Below are 26,483 nucleotides of genomic sequence, written 5' to 3'. Positions count from 1 at the left end.
CCATACTTGGAACATACTTTCTTCCGGATACGGCTGCGACACAACTTCATTGTGTCCAAGCAACACCTCCATAAAAGTCCTACAAAGAACACTCCAATCTCAACAGATCTGGAGATAAACGAGGTCAGACCCGGTAACGACCACACCGAAGCAGTAGTTACAAACAGGAAAGCGTTCACACCCTCATTACACACTCGAAAACACTACAAGCTTAGGACCAAAAATCAAAAGAGAGCATAATAATTTCCTAATATAGAGGTCAAGAACCACATGATATCCAGACTTCACTAAAAACACATAAATAAAAAGCCCCCGATTCACTTGCAGGAAACAAAGCCAGAACAGAGCCCACAACCAACAGAGACAAGAGCCATAAGATTCTCTTAACCACCGCAACAAAAACAGACCGATTCGGTCCGAGAACCAAGAACGGCCGTCTTCACGCGCTTCACTCGCCTACACAATGGATGAAAGGCGGATAGATCTGAGCCATCAAAGAAGGAAGCCACAGGATGGATAAAGAGAGTCACTTCTGCATCATCATATCTTCAGATCTGAGCCACACACGCCTAAATCGAACCGTAGCTCAACCGGCGAACCGTTGCTTCATCTCACAAACAAGGAGACCGAGGACCATACAAAGAAACAAAACACTAGAACAGGCTCAACGCCGTGGCTCGAGAGCCAACGGACGCTGGCCGAGCCAGAAATCCGGTGAAGTCTTCTTCTTCTTCGAAAGGATAAGAGAGAGTGTTTCAGTCTTTTTTTTTTTTTTTTTTTTTTAATGTCAGACGATATTTAAAGAGGTCCATGAACAAGTTTTATTTGAGTATTTTAAAAATAAAAGAAAAAGATTAAATAAAATTAGGAAAGAGAAGCAAAATATCTCAAACAAGATTTTGTTAGATACATATAAGAATTCTCTTTTTTCACATGTTTAATTTTAATCGGTTTCATTTTTCTAAAATCTAATAAAACATAATTCATCAATTCATCTACTTTATTAAAACAGAAGTACACTTATAGAATAACCCTAAAAGTTACATACTATTTACAGTCAAATGCCATTGAGAATTAAATTAGTTTTACATTAAAAATGATTGTCTTTTCCACTTATTCATTGTTTTCCTAAAATAACTCAAATTAACCACAAAAAAAGATAACATATTATTAATAAACTCAAACAAACTACATATTTTTAAATAAATGAACAAACATAAATAATTCCCCTGCAATATCGACACCCTAACATTGCTTATTGTATAAATCTCATCCTTAGCTTACGTAACCTGCACGAACATCAAATTATATAAGTAATTAAACTAAGAAAAATTAACAATGATTCTCACACGAGTTGAACAATTTCAGTTCACTTAATTTCACGGTGGTGTCTGTAGCATATTTGTAACCACTTTATTATATTGAAATATTCCACTGACTTCCATATGTCTAAATAATTAATAATCATTATCTATCTTATTAAAATCTAATATTTTTGAATTGAAAATCTTTTTCCCTAACAATCTTCGGAAAAAAAAATAGAAATATTTGCAGAATTTACTAATTTGTTTCTAAATAAGATTTCCCCTTCAATTTCGGAACAAGGAATATATATATATAATTTGATCCATAACTACTAAACAATAAACATAATATTCGAATTTCAACAACATATTCTGCATACTAATGCAAACAAGAGATGCCTTACGAGGGTGGTTAAGATATTTCCTCAACTTTAGCGTTTTGTATTGCGTTAAAAAAATTGACCCACACACTTGCGGAACAAGCATAAAATCTTATCATTTCCTATTTCAAATCATAACCATTAAGATTTTACCATAATTTCAAAAACAAGAAACATAATCAACAAAATATTATTTTCATTTATTTCACCTAATATGCCTTGCAAAATAAGCAAAGATATTTATTCTCAACTAGGGTATTGTCTCTCTACTATATATATTCTATTCGAGTACAAACTCATTCTACACATTCTTTTACGACTTACCTCACAAAAAAATCATGTCTGCTAACAAAAGATTTCATTTGATCAGCGATCTTAAACCCTTTAAGGAAGTGTGGCATGTTCAAGTAAAACTGATTCACTCATGGATACAAAACCCACCTTACGCTGATGAAACATTAGAAATGGTTTTAGCTGATCAAACTGTTAGTTCTACTCTTTGTATTTTTTTGAATTTTAGTAAAGTAGATCAGGATGATTAAGTGATGATCTAAGATAAATAACAGGTAAAACATTAGAAATGCCACGGTGTGATCAAATTATGTTACAGCAATATTTGTATTATGTGATGTATTTTTGTCATCATTTATATAAAAATTTGATACATTATATAAGGTGTGAAAATTTTTAATTGCATTACGTAAACAGAAAAATACACCCGCCCGGTCGGGCGGGTCCAGATCTAGTTTATATTAAAATATATGTATTAATTAGTTGAGAACCTCAATTGAGATATTTTATGATGAGTTGTTTTAAAATAACTTTATTGGTAAAATCCACGTGGATTTATAAGAAAAAATTAATAATATAATGTATTAATTTTCTTAAGGCAGCTAAAATGTTAATAGAATATGTTAACTAAGTATCTAAAAAAAGTTTTCAAAAGTTCTTATATGAGAATTTTTCATGCTTCTCCCTCATTTTTTATTGCTTTTTTTATTATTTTCTATTGTGAGAATTCATTTTAACATTAACTGTTGGGGTTGCTCTTATATTTTTTCTCATATGGCACAAATGTAATAAACTAATAATCTGTTTTCCGACATTATAAATATACCTTTTTCTTCCCTATATATACTTGTTTTGCAATATCCATTAGTATCAATAAAATTGTTATCTGACACATTCCGGCATGATCTCCATCTCCCCCACTGCTTCCACCATGGTCGTCCAGTCAGTTCTACACTTTGCATCTTCCTTCCCTTCTCTCGGTCTAAACCGTCCATACAAAAGGCCGTCCTTGTCCACCTCGTGTTGCTCCTCTTTGTCCAATAAGGCTGGGACTGGTGCTACTGATTTCAAACCCATCGTGGAAAGGTGGCCGGAGTATATACCGAACAAGCTCCCCGACAAGAACTATGTGCGTGTATTGGATACGACGCTCCGTGACGGGGAACAATCCCCTGGTGCAGCACTTACTCCACCGCAGAAGCTAGAGATTGCCCGGCAGCTTGCCAAACTCCGAGTAGACATCATGGAAGTTGGTTTCCCTGCGTCATCAGAGGAAGAGTTCGAAACCATCAAGACCATTGCCAAGACTGTAGGGAATGAGGTTAATAATGTCTTCCTTCAATATATAACGTAAAGATTTTATGTTTAAACTATACAGTTAACCTTTTTTTTTCAGGGACATTAGGTAAAAATTGGGATTAATATTTACATCGTTTGTACGCAAATCCAGAGCTTAGCATAACTATAGTTAACAATGTAGTGTTGTTTAGCTTAGGTGGATGAAGAAACAGGTTATGTTCCAGTTATATGCGGCCTCGCACGATGCAACCATAGAGACATCGAGGCGGTTTGGGAAGCAGTGAAGTACGCCAAGAGGCAGACAATAATCATATTCATATCTACTAGTGACATTCACATGAAATTTAAGTTGAAAAAGACTAAAGAAGAAGTCATTCAGATGGCAGTGAGTAGTGTTAGCTATGCGAAGAGCTTAGGCTTCAACGACATCATATTTGGTTGCGAAGATGCCTGCAGGTCCGTATCTTAGAACCTTTATACATATGTTTGTTTGCGTCCATTGGTCTTAAAGTTACGATACATTTTGGTTGTGTACGTTTTACTTATTCCCTATAAATCATTCGAGATTTGATTTTTTCAAAATTTTATTTATATATCATCACCACATATAATTTTGAAAAACAACAATAACATAACTTCACAAAAAGTAGATCTATAACTTTTATATTATTATAAATGTTTTAAATGTATGATTTATATTTAATGTTATATATTACATAACTCATTAATCTTATTGTTTAAGTTACTTATTGGATATTATTACTATGATTTGTTTTATACATTTTATATTATTATTAACTGTTATGACATTTTCGAGTTTTTTAGAAGAAATTCATAATATAAAATAATCAAATAGACAATATTATTCAAAATATGTTTTCTAATTTCTACACTTTGCATATAATACATTTTAAATTTTTATTTAGTTATACTATAGAAATGATATTTTTAGGATAATTTATTTAAATAAAACCATTTAAGAAAATAAAATAGGTTAATTTACCAATTTTAAGATAAATTTGTCATATTTAATTCATTTAATACTTATATTTTAATATAATAGAAATATTTTATAAATTAGCATATAATTTAATTTTTTGTTTTGTAATCAAATTTTAATTAAGAAATTAATTAATGTGTTATTTAATAAATATATTTAAAAAATTTATTTATCAACATATTTTTGTTAAAAAAAAATTTATAGTTAAATTGACTTATCATTAATATATAAAAAATTAATGTAAATCAAATATGTCATATTTAGTAATTATTTAAATGGTTCTACTACGACTTGTCAGCAGTAAATAAAAAAATAGAACTATAAATTAATAGTACATTTATAATTTTAATAAAAAAATATTTGAATTTTTGAAATATTCTTAAAATAAGATAATAATAAAATTTGGCTACATACAATCAATGTTTTTAAAATAAGATAATAACAAAATTTGACTACATACCACAAATACTATAATGTTAATCGATCAATATATTTTAACCACAAATATAAATTATATAAATAATAATTATTATAATTCTTAGAAAATACTATAGTTTAATATATGATTATCAGTATCCCATTAAATTAATTGTAAATATATCTCAAAGGACAAACATAAATTTTGTGATTAAAATTCAAAATTTTATAAATATTTAATTATTTAAACATGTAAAAGATACACATATAGATAAATTCTCGAGACTATTAATTTGTTTTTTGGATTTAAATGCTATACAATGCATTGGTTTTTGGATTTATAGCACCGATATAAAAAAAGAGTTATTGAGTTTTTTTGGATTTAAATGCTATACAATGCATTGGTTTTATGGTTGACAATTAATTTGTCAAGATTAATGTAATAAATAACTTTAACCGATCAATATATTTAACCAACAAATATATATGTATATATAATCCACTCGAAATTATAGTATAAAATATAAAAATGTTTAAATAAATACATTCGTTAAACAAATTAAATGAAGACACAACATATATATTCGTAATTTCAGTTCATAATTGTTTTAACCGGCAGAACATAATTTTAAAAAAAAATAATAGTGCGTTTATATTTGGAAAAAATATTGTATAAATAAAATTTATAATTTTCCGTTTAAATGTAAAGTTTCTTTCAACTAATTTATGGTGGGCCTGTAGTGCATCGTGTAGTTGGGGGACATCCGAGTTTTCATAGGCCATGGACTAATATAGATGTAGGTATGGAATAGTTAGGTTATCAAGAAAAATGTATTATTTAAGCACAAGCTTTCTTTCACATGTAAACAAAAACACATAACTGGAACATTTCAAACAGTCATGTATATATAATCCACTCGAAATTGTAGTATAAAATATAAACCTGTTTAAAATAAATACATTAATTAAAGAAAAAGAATAACTTAAACCGGCAGTTCATAATTAAACTAAGATATAATTAAATCAAAATCAGCATAAATAATTATTCGTAATTTCAGTTCTTACTTGTTTAAACCGGCAGCACATAATATATTTATTTTCATATAATAGTACGTTTATATAAAGGCAAAAATATTCTATATAAAAATGTATAACTTTCCGTTTAAATGTAAAGTTTCTTTCTCATAATTTATGGTGGGCCCGTAGTTCCATCGTGAAGTTGGGGGGACATCCGAGATTTCACATAGGACTAATATGAATTATTATTTTTGGACTAATATATGGATGTCAGTATGGAATAGTTAGGTTATCAAAAAAAATTATTATTTAAGCACAAGCTTTCTTTTCACATGTAAACAAAAACACATAACTGGAACATTTCAAACAGTCATGTTATAAAAGAGTTTTAGCTGTTGTTTGACATGGTTATGGTCAGGGCCGTGCGACAGTAGTAATAAAAGAAACCTTCGCTTATGGACAGCAAACAAAAAAAAGATCAAGAGCCATCATCTACTATTATCATAGGCATAACCAGAAAAATTTGAGTTTATACGATGAAAGTACTATAGTAGTTTGGATTAAAAAAATGAGCTTAATTATAATTAACGGATACATGGGTTTCCTTAGTAACAGCAATGTAAATAATTGTTAAAGAACTAGAATAATTATGGGATATTGGTGATTATAGTTGTGACTGCATTTTTGAAATATAAAAAAAGTAGGTAAAATTATATCGTAGTTAATGATTATTTTATCTTAAAATTAGTTATAAATTTAATGATTAATAGTTGATTAATATTTTTTAAAAATATTTTTTTTTTGTATAGTTACTATTATTTATAATTACTTATATGTTTTTCCTCTATTATAATATACACTATTATTTTTATGTAGAAATTTCTATGGTTCACTATGGACCATAAATGCTCGCACGGCTCTGGTTATGGTCCCATGGATTCTAGTGACAATGTCCTCTACGTATTTTCTATCATGTCATATTATGATTTGTAAAACTAGGTTGTTTTGCTCAAAAAAAAAACTAGTTTATGATTAAAACGAAGCAGGTCGGAGAAAGAGTTTCTGTGCAAGATTTTAGGAGAAGCGATTAAAGTGGGTGCAACCACTGTCAACATCGGGGACACGGTAGGGATCAACATGCCGCAAGAAACTTGGGAACTTGTGAGCTACCTCAAAGCCAACACTCCAGGAATCGATGATGTTGTCTTAAGCGTTCATTGTCACAACGACCTTGGTGTTGCTACCGCTAATGCAATCGCCGTAATAAAATCAACTCTGCTTTTGTTTCGCTCATCTACGCATATTAATTTATTCAAATACATATATAATAATTATTAGTTTACATTTTCTATGTAGGGTATATGTGCGGGAGCAAGACAAGTTGACGTAACGGTCAACGGAATAGGTGAGAGAAGTGGGAATGCAGCACTAGAAGAGGTAAAGTTTCACCGAGGCCGTCTATAAAAACTTGTAGGACTTGTGCACTTTAAAAAAAAACATTCCTCTTATTTGGTATGTATAGGTCGTAATGGCTTTGAAATGTCGAGGGTCATACGTGATGGATGGTGTTTACACAAGAATAGACACACGCCAAATTATGGCTACTAGCAACATGGTAAACTTTCTATACAAAACATGGAGAAACGATAATGTTAGGTCCTTTTGGCCGTTTATGATAAAAGGACAGAATACGTTCATATTAGAGGTTTCTAAAAAAATAATAATATTTTAGTAAAAAGCACTTCTAAAAATTGAAAAAAAATTGACATGAATCTTTTAAATTTTTGGGAAAAATATCTACTAAGACATTATTATTTTTGTCGAGAGATTCTAGTTGAAAAACCTTTGTTGGTGATGTTCTAATAGATTAAATTATTGAGCAGGTTCAAGAATATACTGGGCTGCGTGTTCAAGCGCATAAGCCTATAGTTGGAGCGAACTGTTTTGTTCACGAGAGCGACCTTCATCAGGTTTATATGCATCTATACAATATATATACTGACAATAAATAAAAAAATCATTTGGTTTATATGATGATCATTTTTCAAATTTTTTGCAGGATGTAATCTTGAAAAGTCGGAGAACATATGAGATCTTATCTCCAGAAGATGTTGGGGTTGTAAAAACTGAAAATTCTGGCATTGCTCGTGGCAAGCTTAGGTAATTATTCCATTAATTGATATTTTATTGGTTTTACTTAATTAAAGCTACGTATGTACCAGATTGTTTAATTGATTTGAAAAAAAAAATATGCAGTGGACGTCATGCTGTGAAAGATGTCTGAAAGAGGTATCCCTTGTGATTTTATAATTTCTTTTGTAATTTGTTTATACAATATATCATTCATTATTAAATAAGAGATGAATATTTAATTTGATGAACCATTGATGAATATACCTGAGTGTTTATTTCTGCTCTCAGTTGGGATTTGAAATTGGTGGTTATAATTTGAACGAAGTTTTCTCACGGTGCAAAGATTTATCCAAGCAGAAAAAGTCTAGTTCATTTTCTCTATTGTATCTTCTAGTTAGGGGTGTTCAATCCGGATATCGGTTTGGTTTCGGTTCGGTTTTTTTCGGTTTTCGGTATTTCGGTTAGTAAAATATAACTACCATTCTAAATCCATATTTACTTCGGTTCGGTTCGGTTTATATACCGTCGGTTTTCGGTTTATTCGGTTTTATACCAAAAAACATAATTATTTTGTTTGAGATCATATTATATGAATTTTAGAGTCATATTGTCAACATAATCATTTATTAAAAATATATTACATGTTCAAATAAATGAACAAAAAAGTAAAAATGCTTCTACCATCAAATAAAATAATCAAATCTATAACTAAAATCAAAGCTTGAAATTTTGAAAATAAAAATATGAAACAAAACAGAAACATGAAAGAAATGTTTTTCCACTCTTCCATATTTAGTGTTCGTTAAAGTCATGTTTTTTCAATTAATTATTGTCCATCAAATTTATAATCTTCATATTAATATAGTGAAGACTAAAATAAATCAAAAAGATCAAAAAAAGACTTAGAAAATAAAATGTCTGAATTGCGATGTATTGTTATTTAGTTATAGTTCAAGTGTTTTACAAATTAAGATTTTTTATTACTATAAAATTATGGCAATAGTTATTAACACAAATTTAACTTATGTAACAAATAGATTTTCATGTATTATTATAAAATAGATACATATTTACATGTTTTTACTTTTAATCGGTTTTGTTCGGTTTATTCGGTTTAATCGGTTATATACCAAACCATATCCAAATCCTACGGTTTTTATAAAATTATATCCATTCGGTTTATATGGTATATACCAAAACCAAACCATATTGTCTATTTCGGTTCGGTTCGGTTCGGTACGGTTCGGTTTTACCATATTGAACAGCCCTACTTCTAGTGGACATATAGGCGTGTTATGATTTGGCTTAGAAATATTTCATTTTCATTACACATGATATATGTACGTAACATAAAATCTCAAACTTAATTGGTTTAAATTTGTTGATCTGCTCAGAGAATCACGGATGCTGATCTGAAGGCATTGGTAACGTGCGGTGAATCTGGTGATGAAATCTCGTCCGACAAATTAAACGGCTCTAACGGTAAAATAAACCTTTGGGGCTATCTACCAGTCCTAAAGGTTTCCTCTATGGTATAAATGTATGAACACAACGAAATAAAATAAATAAATAATAAATGTATGATCATTTTTATCAGTTTGCATGTAATATCAAAGTTCCATTTGGTGATATTCTGTTGTTGTAATGAATAAAAACAATAATAAGATGAACATTTTTTGCTGAACATTAATGAACATAAAATTCCATTTTATGATGTACAAACATTAATGAACATTTTTTTAAAAGGTGTTAAATTATTTCAAATAAAAAACTTCTTTAAAATGTATAGAAAAACTCGTGAGACTATGTAGACGCAAACCACATCCCAATTGAGTTCTTAATAATCTTACTTCCTCCTCCTCCAAGTGATGAGATTCTTCCGTATCTGCTTGTCGATAGCCTTTCTTAACGTGTTGAGGTCTGTTGTTGCTTTTCATGCCTCCTACCATTTCTCTCCCTCTAATATTAACGAACATTTACTCAAACCAAGTGACTAAACGGGCTCTCACATTTAAGTTTAAACCAACCATTCACACGCCACAATAACCGGGTTGCTTTTTGAAAAAAAAAACTCTTAAGGCGTTTTAGAAGTCCACTACATGGGTTGTCCTTTGTTGCAGTGATTCGAGTCTGCGAGTACATCACGAGAGTTTCTTAATTCTATTTTGGCGAAATGTTTGTATATCAATCCTCGCATTGATCCAATGCCGGCCGGCTAAGAGACAAAATGTGGAGTAACACGCAGAGCCAATTGTGTTATGCGTGCGAGTCATGCAAGATTGGAGTTTTCAAGGGTATAAGAAAAAGATGGAGGATTCTTCTCGTCTTCAATCTCCTTGTTACCCTTCTTGTCGTCGCCGGTTCTTGTAAGAACTACCTTCATTTTTTTTTTAAATGTGCGCATGCACTAATGGAAATAAATAGTGAGATCCTCTAAAAACATAACATCTACCCTTAAGAAATATATGAAATTTTGCATAGTAGAAAAACTATGAGAAAATATTATATAAAATAAATGTTTATCATTAGTAATCTGAGCATATGTTTTAGTGAAAGAAATGTAGAAGATATATATCCATTTAGGGTAATATCCTCATCAATTTGATTCCATACTTTAACAGAGCCAACCAATGTTGTACTTTAAACAGGTACAAGAAAGAAACACAATGTCTGGATAAAAAAGCAAACTACTTGAGGAAAGTACAAAAAAGAAACAAAAACACATAAGCAACCAGTGACGTTAAGAGCTCCAGTGTTGTCCATGTCGGGTTAATGAAAACCGTCGGAATCATGGGAATGACTAGCGAACCGCATAACCATCCGGCCGTTAGTGCACCAATTCTGCGATCATAATAACCAAATCCCAATCAATGAAAAGAATAAAAAAAAATTCAAGTTCTCTGTAACGCTCCGACCCGCCCACGGCTAATGGGCCATCCACGCCCGCTCTCTCGGCCCGTGGGCCCCATCCCGTCTGACGGTCGGTCCGTTAATTTTTCCAAAGGCTCGAAATCATTGTCTACTGACCCTGCAATCACCATCCGACCTTTTCCCATGATTTGGCCTCACTCGCACGCTATCGCGAATCACTTCCCGATAGGTCACCCATCCTTCCACTACTCCAGCTCAAGCACGCTTAACTCTGGAGTTCTTTCAGGATGTGTTCCGGAAAAGATAAGTCAACTTTGGTGACATAGGTAGCCAAATCAATTCTCTTAAGTCTTTTCACATATCACAACTCGAGATGTTACAATTCACCCCCTCTCAAAGAACGCAACGTCCTCGTTGCGCCCCACGACAGGTCTCAAGACGCCTCTCGGGTCAGAACCGAGATTGCTAACCAGCTCTGATACCACTTGTAACGCCCCGACCCGCCCACGGCTAATGGGCCACCCACGTCCGCTCTCTCGGCCCGTGGGCCCCATCCCGTCTGACGGTCGGTCCGTTAATTTTTCCAAAGGCTCGAAATCATTGTCTACTGACCCTGTAATCACCACCCGACCTTTTCCCATGCTTTGGCCTCACTCGCACGCTATCGCGAATCACTTCCCGATAGGTCACCCATCCTTCCACTACTCCAGCTCAAGCACGCTTAACTCTGGAGTTCTTTTAGGATGTGTTCCGGAAAAGATAAGTCAACTTTAGTGACATAGGTAGCCAAATCAATTCTCTTAAGCCTTTTCACATATCACAACTCGGGATGTTACATTCTCGTTTCAGCTAGTTTTCAATTAGCACCAGGAGGTTACCCGATTAAGCAAGCTCTCCCCAAGCTCTTTGTCATCTCATTCAGGAAATATATGCAAGCAGCCAACGAAACCGCCACCTACAAGTATAAAATTCAATATCTTAACCTCAAACCATCTGTTAAGAGAATCATTAGGTGGATGAAAGTTTTACAACTAGTTAGTGGTGGTCCAATAGCTGCCATCATGAAGTTGAGCGATACATCATCTAGTCCTGAATCTCCTGATGATGTGACTTCACATAGCTTTTGTTATATGGATTCTAGTGACTAATGGCCTCTGCATATTTTCTTTCATGTCATATATAGATTTCTTTTAAATACCAAGGTTCCATTTGATATGCATGTGTTGTGTTAATGAATAAAAACAGTTTGAAGTTGAAAAATTATTTGCAAGACAGCCTGGCAAACTGCCAAATTCCGCGCATTTTGTGGTATCGTTTCAGAAATTAAACTTGATGCACGTTACCTATTTACTCTACTACTTCATGATCCACCCAAACTATTTATATCAAAATCTCCCAGCGTCATTGGCAATGAACATACAATAAGTTAAAAAAGATTATAAAAATATTAAGAGCATCTTCACAGAGATTAATATGTGATAATGTCACCTACCTAGAGGTTCATTCCACGTGATTAGTATGTCCTCTCTTACTGATCAGTACTAACAATATAAATATCGATTATTATCTTGATAAAATAATCATGATCGTGCTCCTATTTTGAACAAATATTATAATTATATTATGGGACCCTTATATTATTGTGTGTGTATTTATATGTGAATGATTTAGAATTTGTAATGATCAAAACTTACACTTTTGTTTCTCACTATGGCACATTTGTAGTAATTTGTTTTCCGAAGTTTTATACTGATTTTGCAATCTCCTTTAATTTTAGTATTAATAGAATTGTTAACGCTAATTAAGAAGAACATTTTCCTCTCAACTATCCTCCAAATCGAAATCTCTCGCCATCTGACATATTCCGATATGATCTTCACCACCGGTTCTACAGTGGCCGTCCAGTCAGTTGTACACTTTGCATCTTCCTTTCACTCTCCCGGTCTGACCCATCCATACAAAAAACCGTCCTTGTTCACCACATGTTGCTCCTCTTTTTCCAAAAAGGTTGGGACAGAGAGCAGCAACATGTGCGTGTATATACCGAACAAACTCCCCGACAAAAAGTATGTGCGTGTATTTGACACGACGCTCCGTGACGGGGAACAAGCCCCCGGTGCAGCACTTACTCCACCACAGAAGCTAGAAATTGCCCGGCAGCTCGCCAAACTCCGAGTAGACATCATGGAAGTTGGTTTCCCTGCGTCCTCTGAGGAAGAGTTCGAAACCGTCAAGACCATTGCCAAAACCGTAGGAAACGAGGTTGTTAATTTATACCTTCAATTTATAACATAAAATTTTAATGTTTACACTATATAGTTAACTTTTTTTTTTTATGTCAGGGACATTTGATAAAATTGAAAAGAATATTAACATTGTTGTTTTTTTTTTTTTTTGTCAGCAGAATATTAACATTGTTTGAACGCAAATTAATACAATTACAAGTGTAGTAATATTCCAGAGTTTACCTTAATTATAGTTAACGATGAACTGTTGTTTCTCTTAGATGGATGAAGAAACAGGTTACCTCCCAGTTATATGCGCCGTTGCACGATGCAAACAGAGAGACATCAAGGCGGTTTGGGAAGCGGTGAAGTACGCAAAGAGACCGACAATACTCATATTCATATCTACTAGTGACATACACATGAAATATAAGTTGAAAAAGACTGGAGAAGAAGTCATCCAGATGGCAGTGAGTAGTGTTAGGTTTGCTAAGAGCTTAGGCTTCAATGAAATCCAATTCGGCTGCGAAGATGCCGGCAGGTCCGTATCTTAATTCGAACCTTAATACATATGTTTGTTAATTTGAGTCCATTGGTTTTAAGTTACAGAATAATTTTGTTGTTTACATTGTACATATGTGTTTTTATTTGGCAGGTATCGTGTATATATAAAAAGTGTTATTTTGTTATTTAAAATGTAAAAGTTTTACAACTAGTTAATGGTGGTCCAATAGTTGCCATCATGAAGTTGAGTGATCCAACATCTAGTCCTGAATCTCCTGATGATGTGACTTCACATAGCTTTTGTTAGATAATGTTATGGATTCTAGTGACTAATGGCCCTCTAAATATTTTCTTTCATGTCATATATAGATTTTTATTTTTTAACTAGTTTGTGATTAAAATGAAGCAGGTCGGAGAAAGACTTTCTATGCAAGATTCTAGGAGAAGCGATCAAAGCGGGTGCAACCACGGTGAACCTCGCAGACACGGTAGGGATCAACATGCCGCAAGAAATTGGAGAACTTGTGAGCTACCTCAAAGCCAACACTCCTGGGATCGATGATGTTGTCTTCAGCATTCATTGTCACAACGACCTTGGTGTTGCTACCGCTAACGCAATCGCCGTACTAAAATTAACTCTGCTTTTATTTCATTCATCTACGAATATCTATATATTCAAATACATATAGAACATGTAGTTTACATTTAACATATATAGGGTGTATGTGCTGGAGCAAGACAAGTGGACGTAACGGTAAACGGAATAGGTGAAAGAAGTGGGAATGCACCACTTGAAGAGGTAAGTTTATATTCTATCACCGAGACCGTCTTGCAATTTTTGTAATCTTTGGTATGTATAGGTCGTGATGGCTTTAAAATGTGGAGGCGCATCTACGATGGATGGTGTGTACACAGGAATAGACACAAGCCAAATTATGGCTACTAGCAAGATGGTAATTTGCTATATATACACGTGGAGAAACGACCATGCTATTTTTTGGGTCATTATATGCCATCTGACTAGTTAACTTATATATGTAAACTGTTGAGCAGGTTCAAGAATATACTGGCTTGTATGTTCAATCACATAAGCCCATTGTTGGAGCCAACTATTTTGCTCACAAGAGCGACCTTAACCAGGTTCCATATACAATTATTTTTTTTTTTTTTTTTGCTAACCGAGTATCCTGGCCCCACCGAGGTGGTCCAGACTAGAGACCGAAGTGAGCATGGACGCTGCCAGGGCGTCACCATGTGGCTCACCGTGTAACGGTCTTCGGTCTCGGATGCTGCAGCCCATATGTTAAATTCCGCAGTGGCCAAGGCTCGAACCCAGGGGCGGGCACTCCAGCTGGAGCTCCTATACCACTAGACCAAAGCAACTTGGTTCATATACAATTATTAATACAATATTTTTATTTTTGGTCTTACTAATATAATATATATGCATAAATATAATGATTTTGTTTATATGATGATTTTCAAATGTTTTGCAGGCTGGAATATTCAAAAATCAGGGTACATATTCACCAGAAGATGTTGAGGTTGTGAAATCTCAAAATTAGGCATTGTTCTTGGAGGCACAACAATAGGGTTCCATGGAAGCGTTGGTTTTTCTACGAACTCCACTTTTTAATAAAAAAATGCTTACATTATGTTTGATATTTCTTGAACATGAATATCGGTTTGTATCTTTTAGTAAAAACTAAAAATAAATAAATATCGGTTTCTCCGGTTTGGTTTATATCAATGTTTGCCTGGATTGATGGAAATACATATTGCGATGGTCTAAAACCTAACATGTTGTTACCATGAAAGAAATATATGCACTTTTGCGAAATAGACAAACTATGTGAAGATATATCTAAGAAATAGTACGATCATTTTGATTGTTATATAACATGTGTGTATATACATCCATGAACTTTGCAACTGCATGTATAACAACAACGATACTCATACGGTCATACCCAACAACTGATTACTGTTTGATTTTGATTTATGAATAGATGGATTTTTTACCATTTTATATTCAAAATAATACAAATAGAAATTAAACGGAAAAAAAAGAATACAAACTCGTATTCTTCAACGTAATAACAAATAAAAAAAATCATAAATGTTGTTCAATCTTCTAACTTCAACAATATTGTTTCTTTCAACAATATTATTTCTAGTCTCACAAAGTCAAATCAAAGATGCATAGAATTTTTTTTATTTGTTACACAGTTCGGTTATACCCAAAATAATCTGAATCTGAATCCGAACCTTAAAAATCCGAACTCGATCTGAAATTTAAAATAACCCGAACGAATTATGTATCTCTCCATCCGAAAATCCGACCCGAACGTCCAGACCTAACGATACTCATACGCAATTACCCAATTAAAATAATCAATTTTGATATATAATTCCCATAATATGAAAGAAAATTATTGGTTTCATCATATTGAAAACATAATTATTTAGGTATTCGAATGTATTTACATAGACATAAGATACAGATTTTGATACCGATATTTATCCACTTGGTTGGTAAGATCCTCATCAACTTGATTCCATACTTTAACAAGAGTTAACCAATGTTGTAGAACTCAAGTTCAATTTTCCGGCGAGAACAGGTACAAGAAAGAAACACAAAGTCTGGATAAAAGTGCAACAACCTACTTGAGGAAAGTACAAGAAAGAAACAAAAACACATAAGCAACCAGTGACGTTAGAAGCTCCAGGGTCCATGTCGGGTTAATGAAAGCCGTCGGAATCATGGGAATGACTAGCGAACCGCAGAACCACCCGACTGTTAATGCACCAAACCTGCAACCATAACAACCAAACACATTCAATGAATTAAAAAAAAAAAAAAAATCCAAGTTCTAGTTTTAGCTAGTTTTCAATTAGCACCAGGAGGTTACCCGATTAAGCAAGCTCTCCCCAAGCTCTTCGTCTTCTCATTAAGGAAATATACGCAAGCCGCCAACGACACCGCCACCTACAAGTAACAGCCAAAGGTTTCAAGCACACTTCTTCATCTATGTATCTACAGGTTAACCTTATACTAAGACTTCTACTAGATTAGATAGTCTCAACAAGACTAAAACTACACTTAAGATGAAGAAGCAAAGCCAAAAACCTGAAAGGCAGGACCGCCTTCTGCAGAGTTCATGATACTCCAACCACCCATGAAAGCGAAAAGAAAGAGTCTTCTGAAAACAGTATCCATGGGAGGCATCTCAACGAAATCAAGAAGAGCTTTAAGCCACGGAGGAGACTCCTCAACTTTCTTCTTCAACCTCGTCTTGAGGTTGATCTTAGTCTTCTTCCTCTTCACAAAACTAGACATGAGAAGCTTCTCGAATGCGCCTTCTATAGACTCTTGGCTCCTCTCGTGTCCCGCGTACTGCTCCAAGAGGAAGTTGCGCGAGGCCCAGATCTCTTCCTCGGAGGCGTAGGGGCTTATCCCTAGACGCTTGTATGGGTCCCAGACCCTGGTTCGAGGGAACGTGGGCACGTTGCCTACACACAAAAGAAAAAAGTCATTAAACAGCGTAAAGATGGAGACTTTTAGCAAGAAGAAGGGGAGATGATATTAACCTCCGTATGGAGAATCAGCGGAGGAGCACCTAAGGGGTTTGAAGCTTCTCGAAACGTTCCGAGATAGTGACAGTGATTGATTTTGATTCCGTAAGAGATAACTGTAATCATAAACAAACAACACAAACCCTAGAATTTGAAATCGGATAAGTCGAAAGAAGGTGAAATGAAGGAGAGAGAGAGAGAGATTACAGCTTCGAAGGAGCGATGAATGAAGAAGATACTGTAGAGCCTGAGAGAAGAAGAGAAGACGACATGGTTCCTCCGTCGGGTCAAACCGACGCCGTTTTCTTGTTTCTAAGTTATCCCCTAAGGTTTGGTGAAGAAGATGATGAACTATGGCTATTATCCCCCAAATCTGTTCATGTAAATTACAGAATACCCCTCACTTCTTTTATTTATTACGTTTTATGTCCATGTATTTCATAATATTATTTAATATCACCCCTAATTCCGAAATAAGTTGTTTTACACCTCCTGATTGTACACCACCAACACGAATAATTGATCAACTGTTCACGTTACAATGTTACATTACAGGACAAGTACATATTCACATCAAGGATCGCACTATTTACGGATCTCGTGATACACTCGTAGAAGACATATTCCACAGGCTATGTGTAAATTGAGAATCATTTATTGATATAGACGTGGATGTACAACAAAAGACCAAACGTTGTGGGTTTAATGGCAAACAATAGTCTCTCATAGCTTCGACTTTAGACCGGTCTGAGTAAGCTGTTGCCTTAAAACTCTTCTCATAACCTTATTTGTGGCTGTTCTCGGCAAGGAAGGCAGAGTCACAACAGATGATACCTGCATAAGATATTTTCACATTAGCCTATTTGTTGTATAAAATTTCGAACAACAACACAACTTATGAGCTCCGTTGCGTTTGGTTGTTTGTAATACTATTACCTTGAACAATGGATTGAGTTTCTTTTGTATCTCAGAATTGAAGGACTTTTTCAAGAGGTTCATGTCATGATTCCGTAACTCAGGGTTCTTGAGCACAACAGCTATTACTAGTTGCTCAGGACCTCCACTGGGAGGTGGAACACCGATCGCTGCTGTCTCCAAGACGCTGTCATCAACGGAGTTACAGACTCGTTCGATCTCAATAGAACCGACCTGGGCAAAGAACAGGCGGCAGAGTATGATTATGAATTATGATAATGTACATTAATACTATATAATAAGAGCATTGTATAGTAAGTAAGGTTACCTTTATACCACCAAGATTCATTGTGTCATCAGCACGTCCGTGAGCACGATAGTATCCTTTTGAAGTCCGTTCAAATAAATCTCCGTGTCTTCTTAAAATCTATCGAAAAGCAGGTATGCAGCACACTCAAAACTGATGAAAACTTACGTGAGAATGTGGCAAGAGTTGGATTACCTGTCCTTGGAAGGTGGGCATTCCTTTGAAGTAAACGTTGTAGTGATTTCCATTCAGGAGAGTGCTTGAGGCTCCAAACACGTGAGGATAAAGAGCCAGTTCTCCTACTCCTTCTGCCTCTGGAGGCTGAAATGAGGAAGGAAAAATAAAAAACGACCATGCTAACTTCAGTTCAATCCCTGACACCTTAAAATCGTTCAGAATCAACACTGCATCATCGATGACGCAAATAAATTTGCTTACAAGAGGATTGCCATCTTCACCGAGAATGAAAAGCTTGCAACCCATGGTAGCGGTGCTAAAAGCAGCCAGGGACTGAGGCTGGAGCAAAGAACCAGTGACAAAACTACCTCCAATCTCAGTTCCTCCACAATACTCGATTACAGGTTTGTAATGAGCCCTGCTCATCAGCCATAGATACTCGTCTACATTCGAGGCTTCACCAGTCGAACCGAAACAACTGTTGAAAAAGTATTAAACATAAGACATCAATGTTACTGTCTAAAAATTATCATCAGTTTAGCGATGTCAAAATATGTTCATCAAACACTTTTTCATAGGAACGTTAGTTTAAACCTACCTAAGTTTATTCATTTCGGAAAATTTATATTTGTGTGACATGAGGACATTTACAAACATTTAAACTCCTAGCTACGAGAACTTTCAGGCTTAACTGGGGATCAACTTTGGGAATTACCGGATTCGTGACCAATCATATCCAGAAGTCGAGTTTGAGTTTTGCCACGTCCGAACAATGCTTGGTATCACACCTAGCATTGTTACCTCAGCATCCTAACCCCAGATTATAAACCCCGTTAGATATTTAAATGATTTGGTTTAAGGAATATTGACACAAACTATCAATTGCTTTTATCTCTTCAAATTTTTTATCTGTTAAGCCAATGGGATAGGAATGCATAAGTTACATTGCTTACCTGCACAAATTTGGCAAAGGCAGGACCAAGAGGTGATCCATTGTACAATGCCATGCAAGCCCCATTTATCAAGGAAGCATAAACGAGCCACGGACCCATCATCCACCCAAGGTTGGTCGGCCAAGCAACAACATCTCCCTGATGAACATCCAAATGGCACCAAGCATCAGCAGCAGATTTCAGAGGAGAAATGTTGGTCCATGGGATAGCCTTTGGATCACCTACACCAGAAACGCAAAACATAGTATTTCAACACACACATCCTTATCTACATTCCATGATGCAGCTTTTATCCATTGGCTTACCGGTTGTTCCTGATGAGAAAAGGATGTTCGTGCAAGCTCCTGCTGGTTTCTCTACAGCAATATATTCCACACCTCTGAAAGAACAGTAAAAAAGTGCGTATTCGTTTTTATGACATTAAACAAGTATCACAACTTATTTATTGGCTATTATTATCAGGTGAAATGTAAGATTTTAAATTTCACCCCTATCAAGAAAACGTTGCTGTGGTTTTTTTTTTACTGAACTTTTTCGTTGATGTTGTTTTCAGTTTATAACTGGAAGCTGTAGAGTATTGTATACACTGAGTGTACCTCATGTTTCCTGCCTTTCCCAAAAACTCGTTCCAAGACAAATCATTCTCACGGAGGTTCATTCTGACGAATGAGCCTCTCGCTGGAATAACAATTGCCAAGGGTGCTTCTGCATCAACGACCCTTCTGCAGAGTCAAATAGATAACATGAGAACCATTTTTACACCTGGTTTCTTGAGAAAAAAAAATTCAGGCCTGCTGGATTGCAAAAAACTTCACCTATAAAGGGGAATACTTTTATCACCACGAATGATCTCATCCTGGAAAAAAAAGATAAACGAAATGAAAAATAAAGAAACGAAGAAAAAAAATGTCACATCTGCTTTTTCAATAATTAACGTGAGTAAAACCCTGTTATATGATTGGTGATGGTTTTTAAACAGTAGCCATTATATGCCAAACTACTTTATACTAAATTCAACCAGAGTGGATTTTCCAAACAGGCTACAGACATCTTACAACCGTTAAGATTGTCGCCACAACTTTAACTAAATAATACCCAAAAGCCAAACAGTTCACCACTAATAAAACAAAAACAAAAACAAAAACCACACCTTGAATTGTACAGTTATCAAAGAATCATGAGAAATGTACCTGAGTAAATACGGCTTTTGCTTTTGAAATTTTAAGCCGCGTCGATATTTCACGGGGAGAGAAACTATCAGCTATAGAAACAACCACGTGGCCTGCTAAAACAATGGCAAGGTATATGATCACGGACTCAACGTTCATCGGCATATCAATCGCGATTGCTGACTCTTCCTCCAAATCCAAGGCATTAAGAGCATGTGCAGCTAACCTTATACATCAGATAAACAACAGTATACATTATCATCTCTTTCACCAAATAAAAACTTCTCATTTTCGACAAAAGGATGAGAAATTCCATACCAAACCTGTGACCGTAACTCAAGAAGCGTCATGTTATTAACCGCAAGATCATCGCTTCCTTCGTTACGCCATCGGATCACAACGTCGTTGTCCGATCTCCTCTTTGAGCCACTACTCAAACAGCTCCTCGCAGGGTTCAGATACGCTCCAGGAAGCCAACTGCCCCCAGGGTTATCTCCAGACGTGTCCTTCTCTAAAACACACTTAGGAGGTACAGAAAACAATATGTTCAACTCATCCAGAATAGTTCTCCAGTACACCTGCAACAGTGTGAAAAAACCACAATTACAAAAAAAAAAAAAAAAAACATATAGGCCCTGCGACTAGTGTGACATGTCGAGCTTAATAAGGTTGGCCACCGGATAATTTAACATTGCACTTAATTCAAAAATAAAATAAAAACAAGAGTAGTATTGTTACTTGTTAGTTACCTCAGGATTAGATACAGAGAAGTCTTGAAAACTCGAGAAACTCGAAATGGGATCCTTATAGCTATCATCACCTAAGAACTCTCTCCCACGCCTTTCTAGCAAACCGCCAACGTTAGTTAAAGAAGCAACCTTCCTATAAAAGAGACCATCACCACACCACCGATTAAATAACAAAGCGAAACGTCTAGAAATCTGATAAAAAAGAGCAATTCATACGGGTCGGGTAACCAAGCGGGCGGGTCGGGTCCGTAATCCTTGTAGCAGCCGTAATACATCATCTGGTGAAAAGAGAAAGGGAGGTCAGGGTGAAGGATCCGTCGAGATATCTCAATCCACCGCTCAGGGGGCGTGGCGGAGCTGTGATTGCGGATGATGTCTTGGAGATCTCTGAGAAGCTTATAAGATACATCGTCGGAGATCCCTAGAGCTTTGAGATCAGACCTCGTGATTGAATCTAGGGATTTGTACGCCATTTTTGTTTTCCTCTTAACTTGGAGAGAAGAACCTAATACAAAGGCTGATTTTGATTGAAAATGAATTTTAAAGAGTGGAGTGGGAAAGTTCTCCACGTAATTAAAAAAAAAAAAAGCGCGCACTGCCACGTGTCGACTTAATCCTGATCTCTTACTTTTTTTTTTTTTAATCGCTCTTTCCACGTCTGATTATCATCTTCTTGTTGCTTATCTGATCTTCTTCTTGTTATTTTTCATTTTAGTTTAAATTTTATTTGATGATGTTGTTTTGTATCTTTTTGTTGTTTCAGTCTATATGAAGTTAAGTTGTGTTGATGAGAGATAATGAGAAAAGATTTCTTAAAGTTGATGATACCATAAAAGGAAAAGTAAAACAAAAAACACTTTTGACATTTGATAAAAATTCCAATGATTTGATGTATCTTTGTATTGGTTTCAGTCTTTGTACATTGCTGCTGTAGTTGAATTCTCTTGACACTTTTTTTCCACTTTTGATCATCATCTTTGTACATATCTACTAATTGCAGTCTAAACACATTATCAACTTCCTTGTACATTAGCGAACCAGTAGAGTCAAGATGTTTAAGATGTGAAATGATATGCACAGTTTGATTAGTCAATTAACATATTTGCCTGTATTATCTTTTTGGTTGGACAACAATTTTCTTTATTCAAGTTTTTATATAATCTGCAGGCAGATTAATCAATTTGTTACACAGGATGTATAATTGTTTTGCCTAAACCCTAAACCACAGACAGACCTAGCAGGCTACCACAATATTCTAAATTTCTAAAATACCCTACCACTTTAAAAAAAAAAGGATATTCGGCAAAAAGATGGTGGCAACTGGCAAACCAACCTCTTAGATAGTAAAAGCTAAGCCACACGCAGGCCTACCAGATAACTGATTAGTTGCATCTATGTATAATTACAACCACAGTCCTGAATTAATCCTAAATTCCTGAATTAATCCTAAATTTACAATTTTACCCAAATTATTCCTACCTTCACTATAGGCCCGATCATCTCTGTTTATTTGATCATTTTTTCTTCTTTCAAAGGTGATATTCAGCTTGATTTTAAGCTTTGTTTTTTTGTTGGTTCCACTTCTGATCATCAATCTAAAAGACAAATAATAATTCGAAAATTTTACCAAAAGATCTCTCAAAGTTGAGATGTAAAAAGGAATATAAAACAACACTTCTTTAGCTAATGATACATTCTCTTGTTTTCTCAGTCCGAGCTGGGAAGGAACTTGGTTCCTGATCTAGTACCGAACCTAGAAGCTGCTGGTATAATCCTCGATGGAGACAAGACCTGTGCGAACGAGAAGTTGTAAGAATCAGTGCCCAAACGGCTCTGCAACCATCCTCTTCCACCAGAGAATCCATCTGTAACGATCCAGCAGTTCTTAAACCCGAGAACCTTTAACGTTTTCGCCACTATTTTAGCTGAGTCCGAGTACCTACGAAACCAATAAAGATTCACATGAACCAAAAAAAAAAAAGATTCCACAAAAGTCTTGTAAAAAGGAGCAAAATATAAAATAACACTCACGAGTCCATGATGATGATGTTGGAGCCTTTGTTGATTCTCTTGAGGTAAGATATCTTTAATGCAGCTATTTCTGCTTCAACACGTTTTGAGTTCCTCACGATTCCTTTTACTTTGTTCGGTAGCTCTTCCAACCTGATCATCATAAGAAGAAACTTGTTTCTTTTTGGTTGTCTCTTGTAATAAAAACATAAGTAAGAACAGAAGTTAAGCAAAAGACTTACGGAATGGCGATCATACTGTTCTTTGCATTTGAAGGGAGACGAGGAATCCCAGCTTTTTCTTTTTCTTTCTCTGATCTTATATCCACCATCAAGTAGTTCTTGGAACAGAGAAGATCAAGTGTCTGAGCCGGTGTGAGGTCACCTTAAAACATAAACCACAACACAGTGTAAGATCATCTAAAAGATCATCTCCAATGTATTTTTGTATTTTTTCCTCTAAAACAAAATTTTTTTTAATAGAGATATTATTTGCTCGAATGTATTTAAAAAAAATAACAATCTCTAAATATACACTAAGAATAGAGAAATGTTATTTTTTTCCTCGTATTTTCTATTTTATAAGAAGAAATAAAGGTGTGAAGAGTAATTTTTCCTATAAATGTTATTATAGAGGCAAACTTAGAGACACAATCAGTTTTCAACTTTTTTGCTAACTTGAACTAGACTCTAGACACCAGTAACCAATTAACAAAATGATTAGATTAATTAGGAATCAATTACAGGAGCTCATGTTCTCGAGACGATATATGAATAAAGTTTCTTAGACTTTTTTTACCTTTGTAACCACGGAAGTTAAAAGATATAGCAGACCAAACAGGAGGGAGGAGAAGGTAAGCAATAAAGGCAGCACCAGCAGCAACAACAACGACACTAGGATCAGCTGAAGATATCGTCTCCATGGTCGATGAAGCAATGGGCTTAGCATCTTCAATAGCTTTAGTTGTCTGTTGGGCCACATCTGTTACTGTCTACACACCAGCAAAAACAACAACAACTTATATTCATGTCCACCAAAACCTAAGAGTTGCTGAGTTTCTAACTGACCTTTGCAGCATTAAAGACAGGCTCTGCATCAATACCAGAGCTTTGCATCGCTTCTTGAGCTTTCTTCGAAGCCTCTGAGAAAGCAGGAGAAGCAAGCTTCAAAGCCTCTTCGCCGGCTTGCTTTGCGATGGGCAAAGCAGTGTCCAAGGCTGGTTTGAGAGCATCTCCTACCACTTGGAAAACACGCTGCGTTGCATCGAAAACACTCGAACCAGTTTCTTGAACTTGGTTGATTGTCTTCTCCACCTGTTACAGACAACAAAGAGTTCGTCAAGCAAAAGGGTTTTCAAAAGAGGGAATCCAAAATTGAGATTTGTCATGAAGAATTTACTTCAGTGAGAGAGGAGACGATCTGGTCCTTGGAAATGGAAACGGCAGCTTTGGCTTCAGGAGGAGGAGATGAGAAGACAGATAACAGAGAGATTGAGGTTGTTGTCGGAAGTGCGACAGAGACTTGCCTCACTCTCTTCTTACAAGACGAAGAAGAAGGAGGAAGAGTGAGTTTTGCAGTTGTTACTGAAGACTTCATTGCCATCTCCGCCATAGCCATGGGTTTCTCTGCCACTCTTCTTCTTCTTCACAAATCAATGTGACAGAGAGAAGAAGACAAAGACTTTATGTTGTCTGCAAACTGTTTCTTCAGCTACGGAAGATTATAAATGCATTTAAGAAGAAAACAATGGAGACTGAAGAGTTTATGGTTACGAGCGTTTCTTGAAAGAAAAAAAAGATAGAGGATTTGAATGGTGGTGTTTGATTGGTTAGAGTAATCCTACGTGGAAGTTAGTTGTGCAAGCTGAGCCAGTCATTACCGATCCGAAACAGAATCGTTGCCTTTTTGATTAATGCTAGTACAGAACAGTAGTAGTGTCGTACTGTAATAGAAACCGGTCAAATTGAACCGTCGGTTTAAAGATGGTTATGATTTGGAACAAATGAATTAAACCAGATGATTTTGTTTCCCTTTTCTCCATAAATCCACGTAATTCGGATGAACTTTTAGCTAAACCATTGTACTAATAAACAATTAAACCGGACGTACACTACAATTTTACGGTTTTGGTTCAGTGTCCAACCGTCAAATGTGTTACAATTAAACGTCACCAAAACCGAAAACTACAACTGACTTCCCTCCCACACAAAACCAAAGATCTCAATGATCAACTGATTTTGGTCTAGGTTTCCTTCTCCTGCTTTGTTTAGCATGCTAAACAAGTGAATTAACCACACTTGCTCAACACTCTATGATAACATCAAAAATTTACTTTGGTTTATAAGAAAATCATCTCCTTCTTATTCATAATAACTTGTCCATGATTGAAGGAAGATGAGGAAAAACACACCAGATCACAAACTCCATAGCATTTACAAACATTATTTGCACATCATGTGTATAGTAAGCAACATTAGTAGACCTTAAAACAAACAAGCTCACATATTAGAATCAAACTCTAGGAAGTGATATTACATCATTCTATTTAGCATCACCATTAGGCGAATAACACTATTTTCACATGTTTTACCACCCTCCAGTGTGGGGGAATCTAAGAAAAGATCACAAGTGTTGATCCTAAAGAACAAGATTCTCCTTTTCTTACCTAATTTGTGAATGGAATATTGTTACCATTTGAAGTTTTCTCCAAGGAATTTTAAAACCCACGAGCTCAGGAATCCATCCACTTCACCAGATTCCATCATTTTTTTCCCGTGCTGCTAAAGAAGGGCAGAAAAAAAATGGACACAAGGAACACCAATGACAAACAAACAAAAGTGTCTTTTTCCAACAGATGTATGTCATTAGATTCTTCTTGAACATCCACTTTCATTAGTGGTAATGTTACAAAACAGAAGCTAATGCGAAAATAACAAGTAGTAGTAGTATGGCTCTGTTGACTGTTTTTAATCACTGAATGTCACCCACTAGGATCCTAACTAAATTGTGTTAAAAAAAAGGATCCTAACTAAAGGATTATTGTTCCAAAAAAGAAAAAAAATTAAAGGATTATTACGCTCTCTAGATTACACAATTTACCAACGTGTTGAGTAATTATTGTTCCATGGGTAAAGATTAGTGTTATGTGTGGATCTCTTATAATTAGACAAGAAAAAAAAACAAGGG

General features: G+C 35.1%; 5 protein-coding genes across 7 annotated transcripts; 2 read left to right on the top strand and 3 right to left on the bottom strand.

Moving 5' to 3' along the window:
* Positions 1–2,815: 2,815 nt before the first annotated feature.
* MAM1-1 (methylthioalkylmalate synthase 1, chloroplastic) lies at positions 2,816–9,547 on the top strand. Of its 3 annotated transcripts, XM_009138151.3 has the most exons (11): positions 2,816–3,296; positions 3,471–3,730; positions 6,755–6,968; positions 7,065–7,145; positions 7,231–7,323; positions 7,592–7,678; positions 7,768–7,868; positions 7,965–7,986; positions 8,130–8,203; position 8,442; positions 9,236–9,547. In XM_009138151.3, the coding sequence occupies exons 1-11, from the start codon at positions 2,877–2,879 to the stop codon at positions 9,377–9,379; spliced, it is 1,497 nt and encodes a 498-aa protein (XP_009136399.1). In that variant the 5' UTR covers positions 2,816–2,876; the 3' UTR covers positions 9,380–9,547. The 3 variants fall into 3 exon arrangements, 2 of the variants coding, with proteins under 2 accessions (XP_009136399.1, XP_009136398.1); XR_001957850.2 differs by lacking the exons at positions 8,130–8,203; position 8,442 and having other exon boundaries at positions 2,817–3,296; positions 7,931–7,997; XM_009138150.3 differs by lacking the exons at positions 8,130–8,203; position 8,442 and having other exon boundaries at positions 2,817–3,296; positions 7,965–7,997.
* A 2,873-nt stretch (positions 9,548–12,420) lies between these two features.
* Positions 12,421–15,183, top strand: MAM3-1 (methylthioalkylmalate synthase 1, chloroplastic). The gene is made up of 7 exons (XM_009138149.3): positions 12,421–12,974; positions 13,219–13,478; positions 13,851–14,064; positions 14,160–14,240; positions 14,302–14,394; positions 14,495–14,581; positions 14,938–15,183. The coding sequence occupies exons 1-7, from the start codon at positions 12,582–12,584 to the stop codon at positions 15,004–15,006; spliced, it is 1,197 nt and encodes a 398-aa protein (XP_009136397.1). The 5' UTR covers positions 12,421–12,581; the 3' UTR covers positions 15,007–15,183.
* A 777-nt stretch (positions 15,184–15,960) lies between these two features.
* On the bottom strand, positions 15,961–17,463 carry LOC103860536 (protein CHAPERONE-LIKE PROTEIN OF POR1, chloroplastic). Its single transcript, XM_009138148.3, has 5 exons — positions 17,225–17,463; positions 17,033–17,133; positions 16,572–16,954; positions 16,354–16,430; positions 15,961–16,255 (listed from the first exon to the last, which is right to left on the bottom strand). The coding sequence occupies exons 1-5, from the start codon at positions 17,287–17,289 to the stop codon at positions 16,105–16,107; spliced, it is 777 nt and encodes a 258-aa protein (XP_009136396.2). The 5' UTR covers positions 17,290–17,463; the 3' UTR covers positions 15,961–16,104.
* A 50-nt stretch (positions 17,464–17,513) lies between these two features.
* On the bottom strand, positions 17,514–21,830 carry LOC103860535 (probable acyl-activating enzyme 17, peroxisomal). The gene is made up of 14 exons (XM_009138147.3): positions 21,504–21,830; positions 21,288–21,420; positions 20,857–21,116; positions 20,560–20,764; positions 20,185–20,225; positions 19,966–20,091; positions 19,675–19,748; positions 19,370–19,590; positions 19,132–19,226; positions 18,678–18,894; positions 18,435–18,560; positions 18,261–18,359; positions 17,954–18,166; positions 17,514–17,851 (listed from the first exon to the last, which is right to left on the bottom strand). The coding sequence occupies exons 1-14, from the start codon at positions 21,758–21,760 to the stop codon at positions 17,741–17,743; spliced, it is 2,178 nt and encodes a 725-aa protein (XP_009136395.1). The 5' UTR covers positions 21,761–21,830; the 3' UTR covers positions 17,514–17,740.
* A 1,041-nt stretch (positions 21,831–22,871) lies between these two features.
* LOC103860533 (calcium sensing receptor, chloroplastic) lies at positions 22,872–25,055 on the bottom strand. Its single transcript, XM_009138146.3, has 6 exons — positions 24,696–25,055; positions 24,365–24,610; positions 24,096–24,288; positions 23,540–23,681; positions 23,319–23,450; positions 22,872–23,226 (listed from the first exon to the last, which is right to left on the bottom strand). The coding sequence occupies exons 1-6, from the start codon at positions 24,912–24,914 to the stop codon at positions 22,995–22,997; spliced, it is 1,164 nt and encodes a 387-aa protein (XP_009136394.1). The 5' UTR covers positions 24,915–25,055; the 3' UTR covers positions 22,872–22,994.
* Between the last annotated feature and the right edge of the window lie 1,428 nt (positions 25,056–26,483).

Source organism: Brassica rapa, chromosome A03 (genome assembly GCF_000309985.2).
Source record: "Brassica rapa cultivar Chiifu-401-42 chromosome A03, CAAS_Brap_v3.01, whole genome shotgun sequence".
NCBI lineage: Eukaryota > Viridiplantae > Streptophyta > Magnoliopsida > Brassicales > Brassicaceae > Brassica > Brassica rapa.
Note: the sequence above shows the minus strand (reverse complement) of the source record. Positions and strands in the feature narration are given on the sequence as shown.

Coding starts and splice junctions, on each gene's coding strand:
- MAM1-1 (XM_009138151.3), top strand. CDS start 2,877: ATGATCTCCATCTCCCCCACTGCTTCCACCATGGTCGTCCAGTCAGTT. Junction 7,146..7,230: donor GGAATGCAGCACTAGAAGAG/GTAAAGTTTCAC, acceptor TGGTATGTATAG/GTCGTAATGGCTTTGAAATG. Junction 7,869..7,964: donor ATTGCTCGTGGCAAGCTTAG/GTAATTATTCCA, acceptor AAAAATATGCAG/TGGACGTCATGCTGTGAAAG.
- MAM3-1 (XM_009138149.3), top strand. CDS start 12,582: ATGATCTTCACCACCGGTTCTACAGTGGCCGTCCAGTCAGTTGTACAC. Junction 12,975..13,218: donor CCAAAACCGTAGGAAACGAG/GTTGTTAATTTA, acceptor TGTTTCTCTTAG/ATGGATGAAGAAACAGGTTA. Junction 14,395..14,494: donor TTATGGCTACTAGCAAGATG/GTAATTTGCTAT, acceptor ACTGTTGAGCAG/GTTCAAGAATATACTGGCTT.
- LOC103860536 (XM_009138148.3), bottom strand. CDS start 17,289: ATGTCGTCTTCTCTTCTTCTCTCAGGCTCTACAGTATCTTCTTCATTC. Junction 17,134..17,224: donor TTCATCGCTCCTTCGAAGCT/GTAATCTCTCTC, acceptor TTATGATTACAG/TTATCTCTTACGGAATCAAA. Junction 16,955..17,032: donor CGCTGATTCTCCATACGGAG/GTTAATATCATC, acceptor TTTTGTGTGTAG/GCAACGTGCCCACGTTCCCT.
- LOC103860535 (XM_009138147.3), bottom strand. CDS start 21,760: ATGGCGTACAAATCCCTAGATTCAATCACGAGGTCTGATCTCAAAGCT. Junction 18,895..19,131: donor TATGATTGGTCACGAATCCG/GTAATTCCCAAA, acceptor CTTTTTCAACAG/TTGTTTCGGTTCGACTGGTG. Junction 18,561..18,677: donor GTGAAGATGGCAATCCTCTT/GTAAGCAAATTT, acceptor TCCTCATTTCAG/CCTCCAGAGGCAGAAGGAGT.
- LOC103860533 (XM_009138146.3), bottom strand. CDS start 24,914: ATGGCTATGGCGGAGATGGCAATGAAGTCTTCAGTAACAACTGCAAAA. Junction 24,289..24,364: donor CTGTCTTTAATGCTGCAAAG/GTCAGTTAGAAA, acceptor GCTGGTGTGTAG/ACAGTAACAGATGTGGCCCA. Junction 23,451..23,539: donor AACAGTATGATCGCCATTCC/GTAAGTCTTTTG, acceptor TATGATGATCAG/GTTGGAAGAGCTACCGAACA.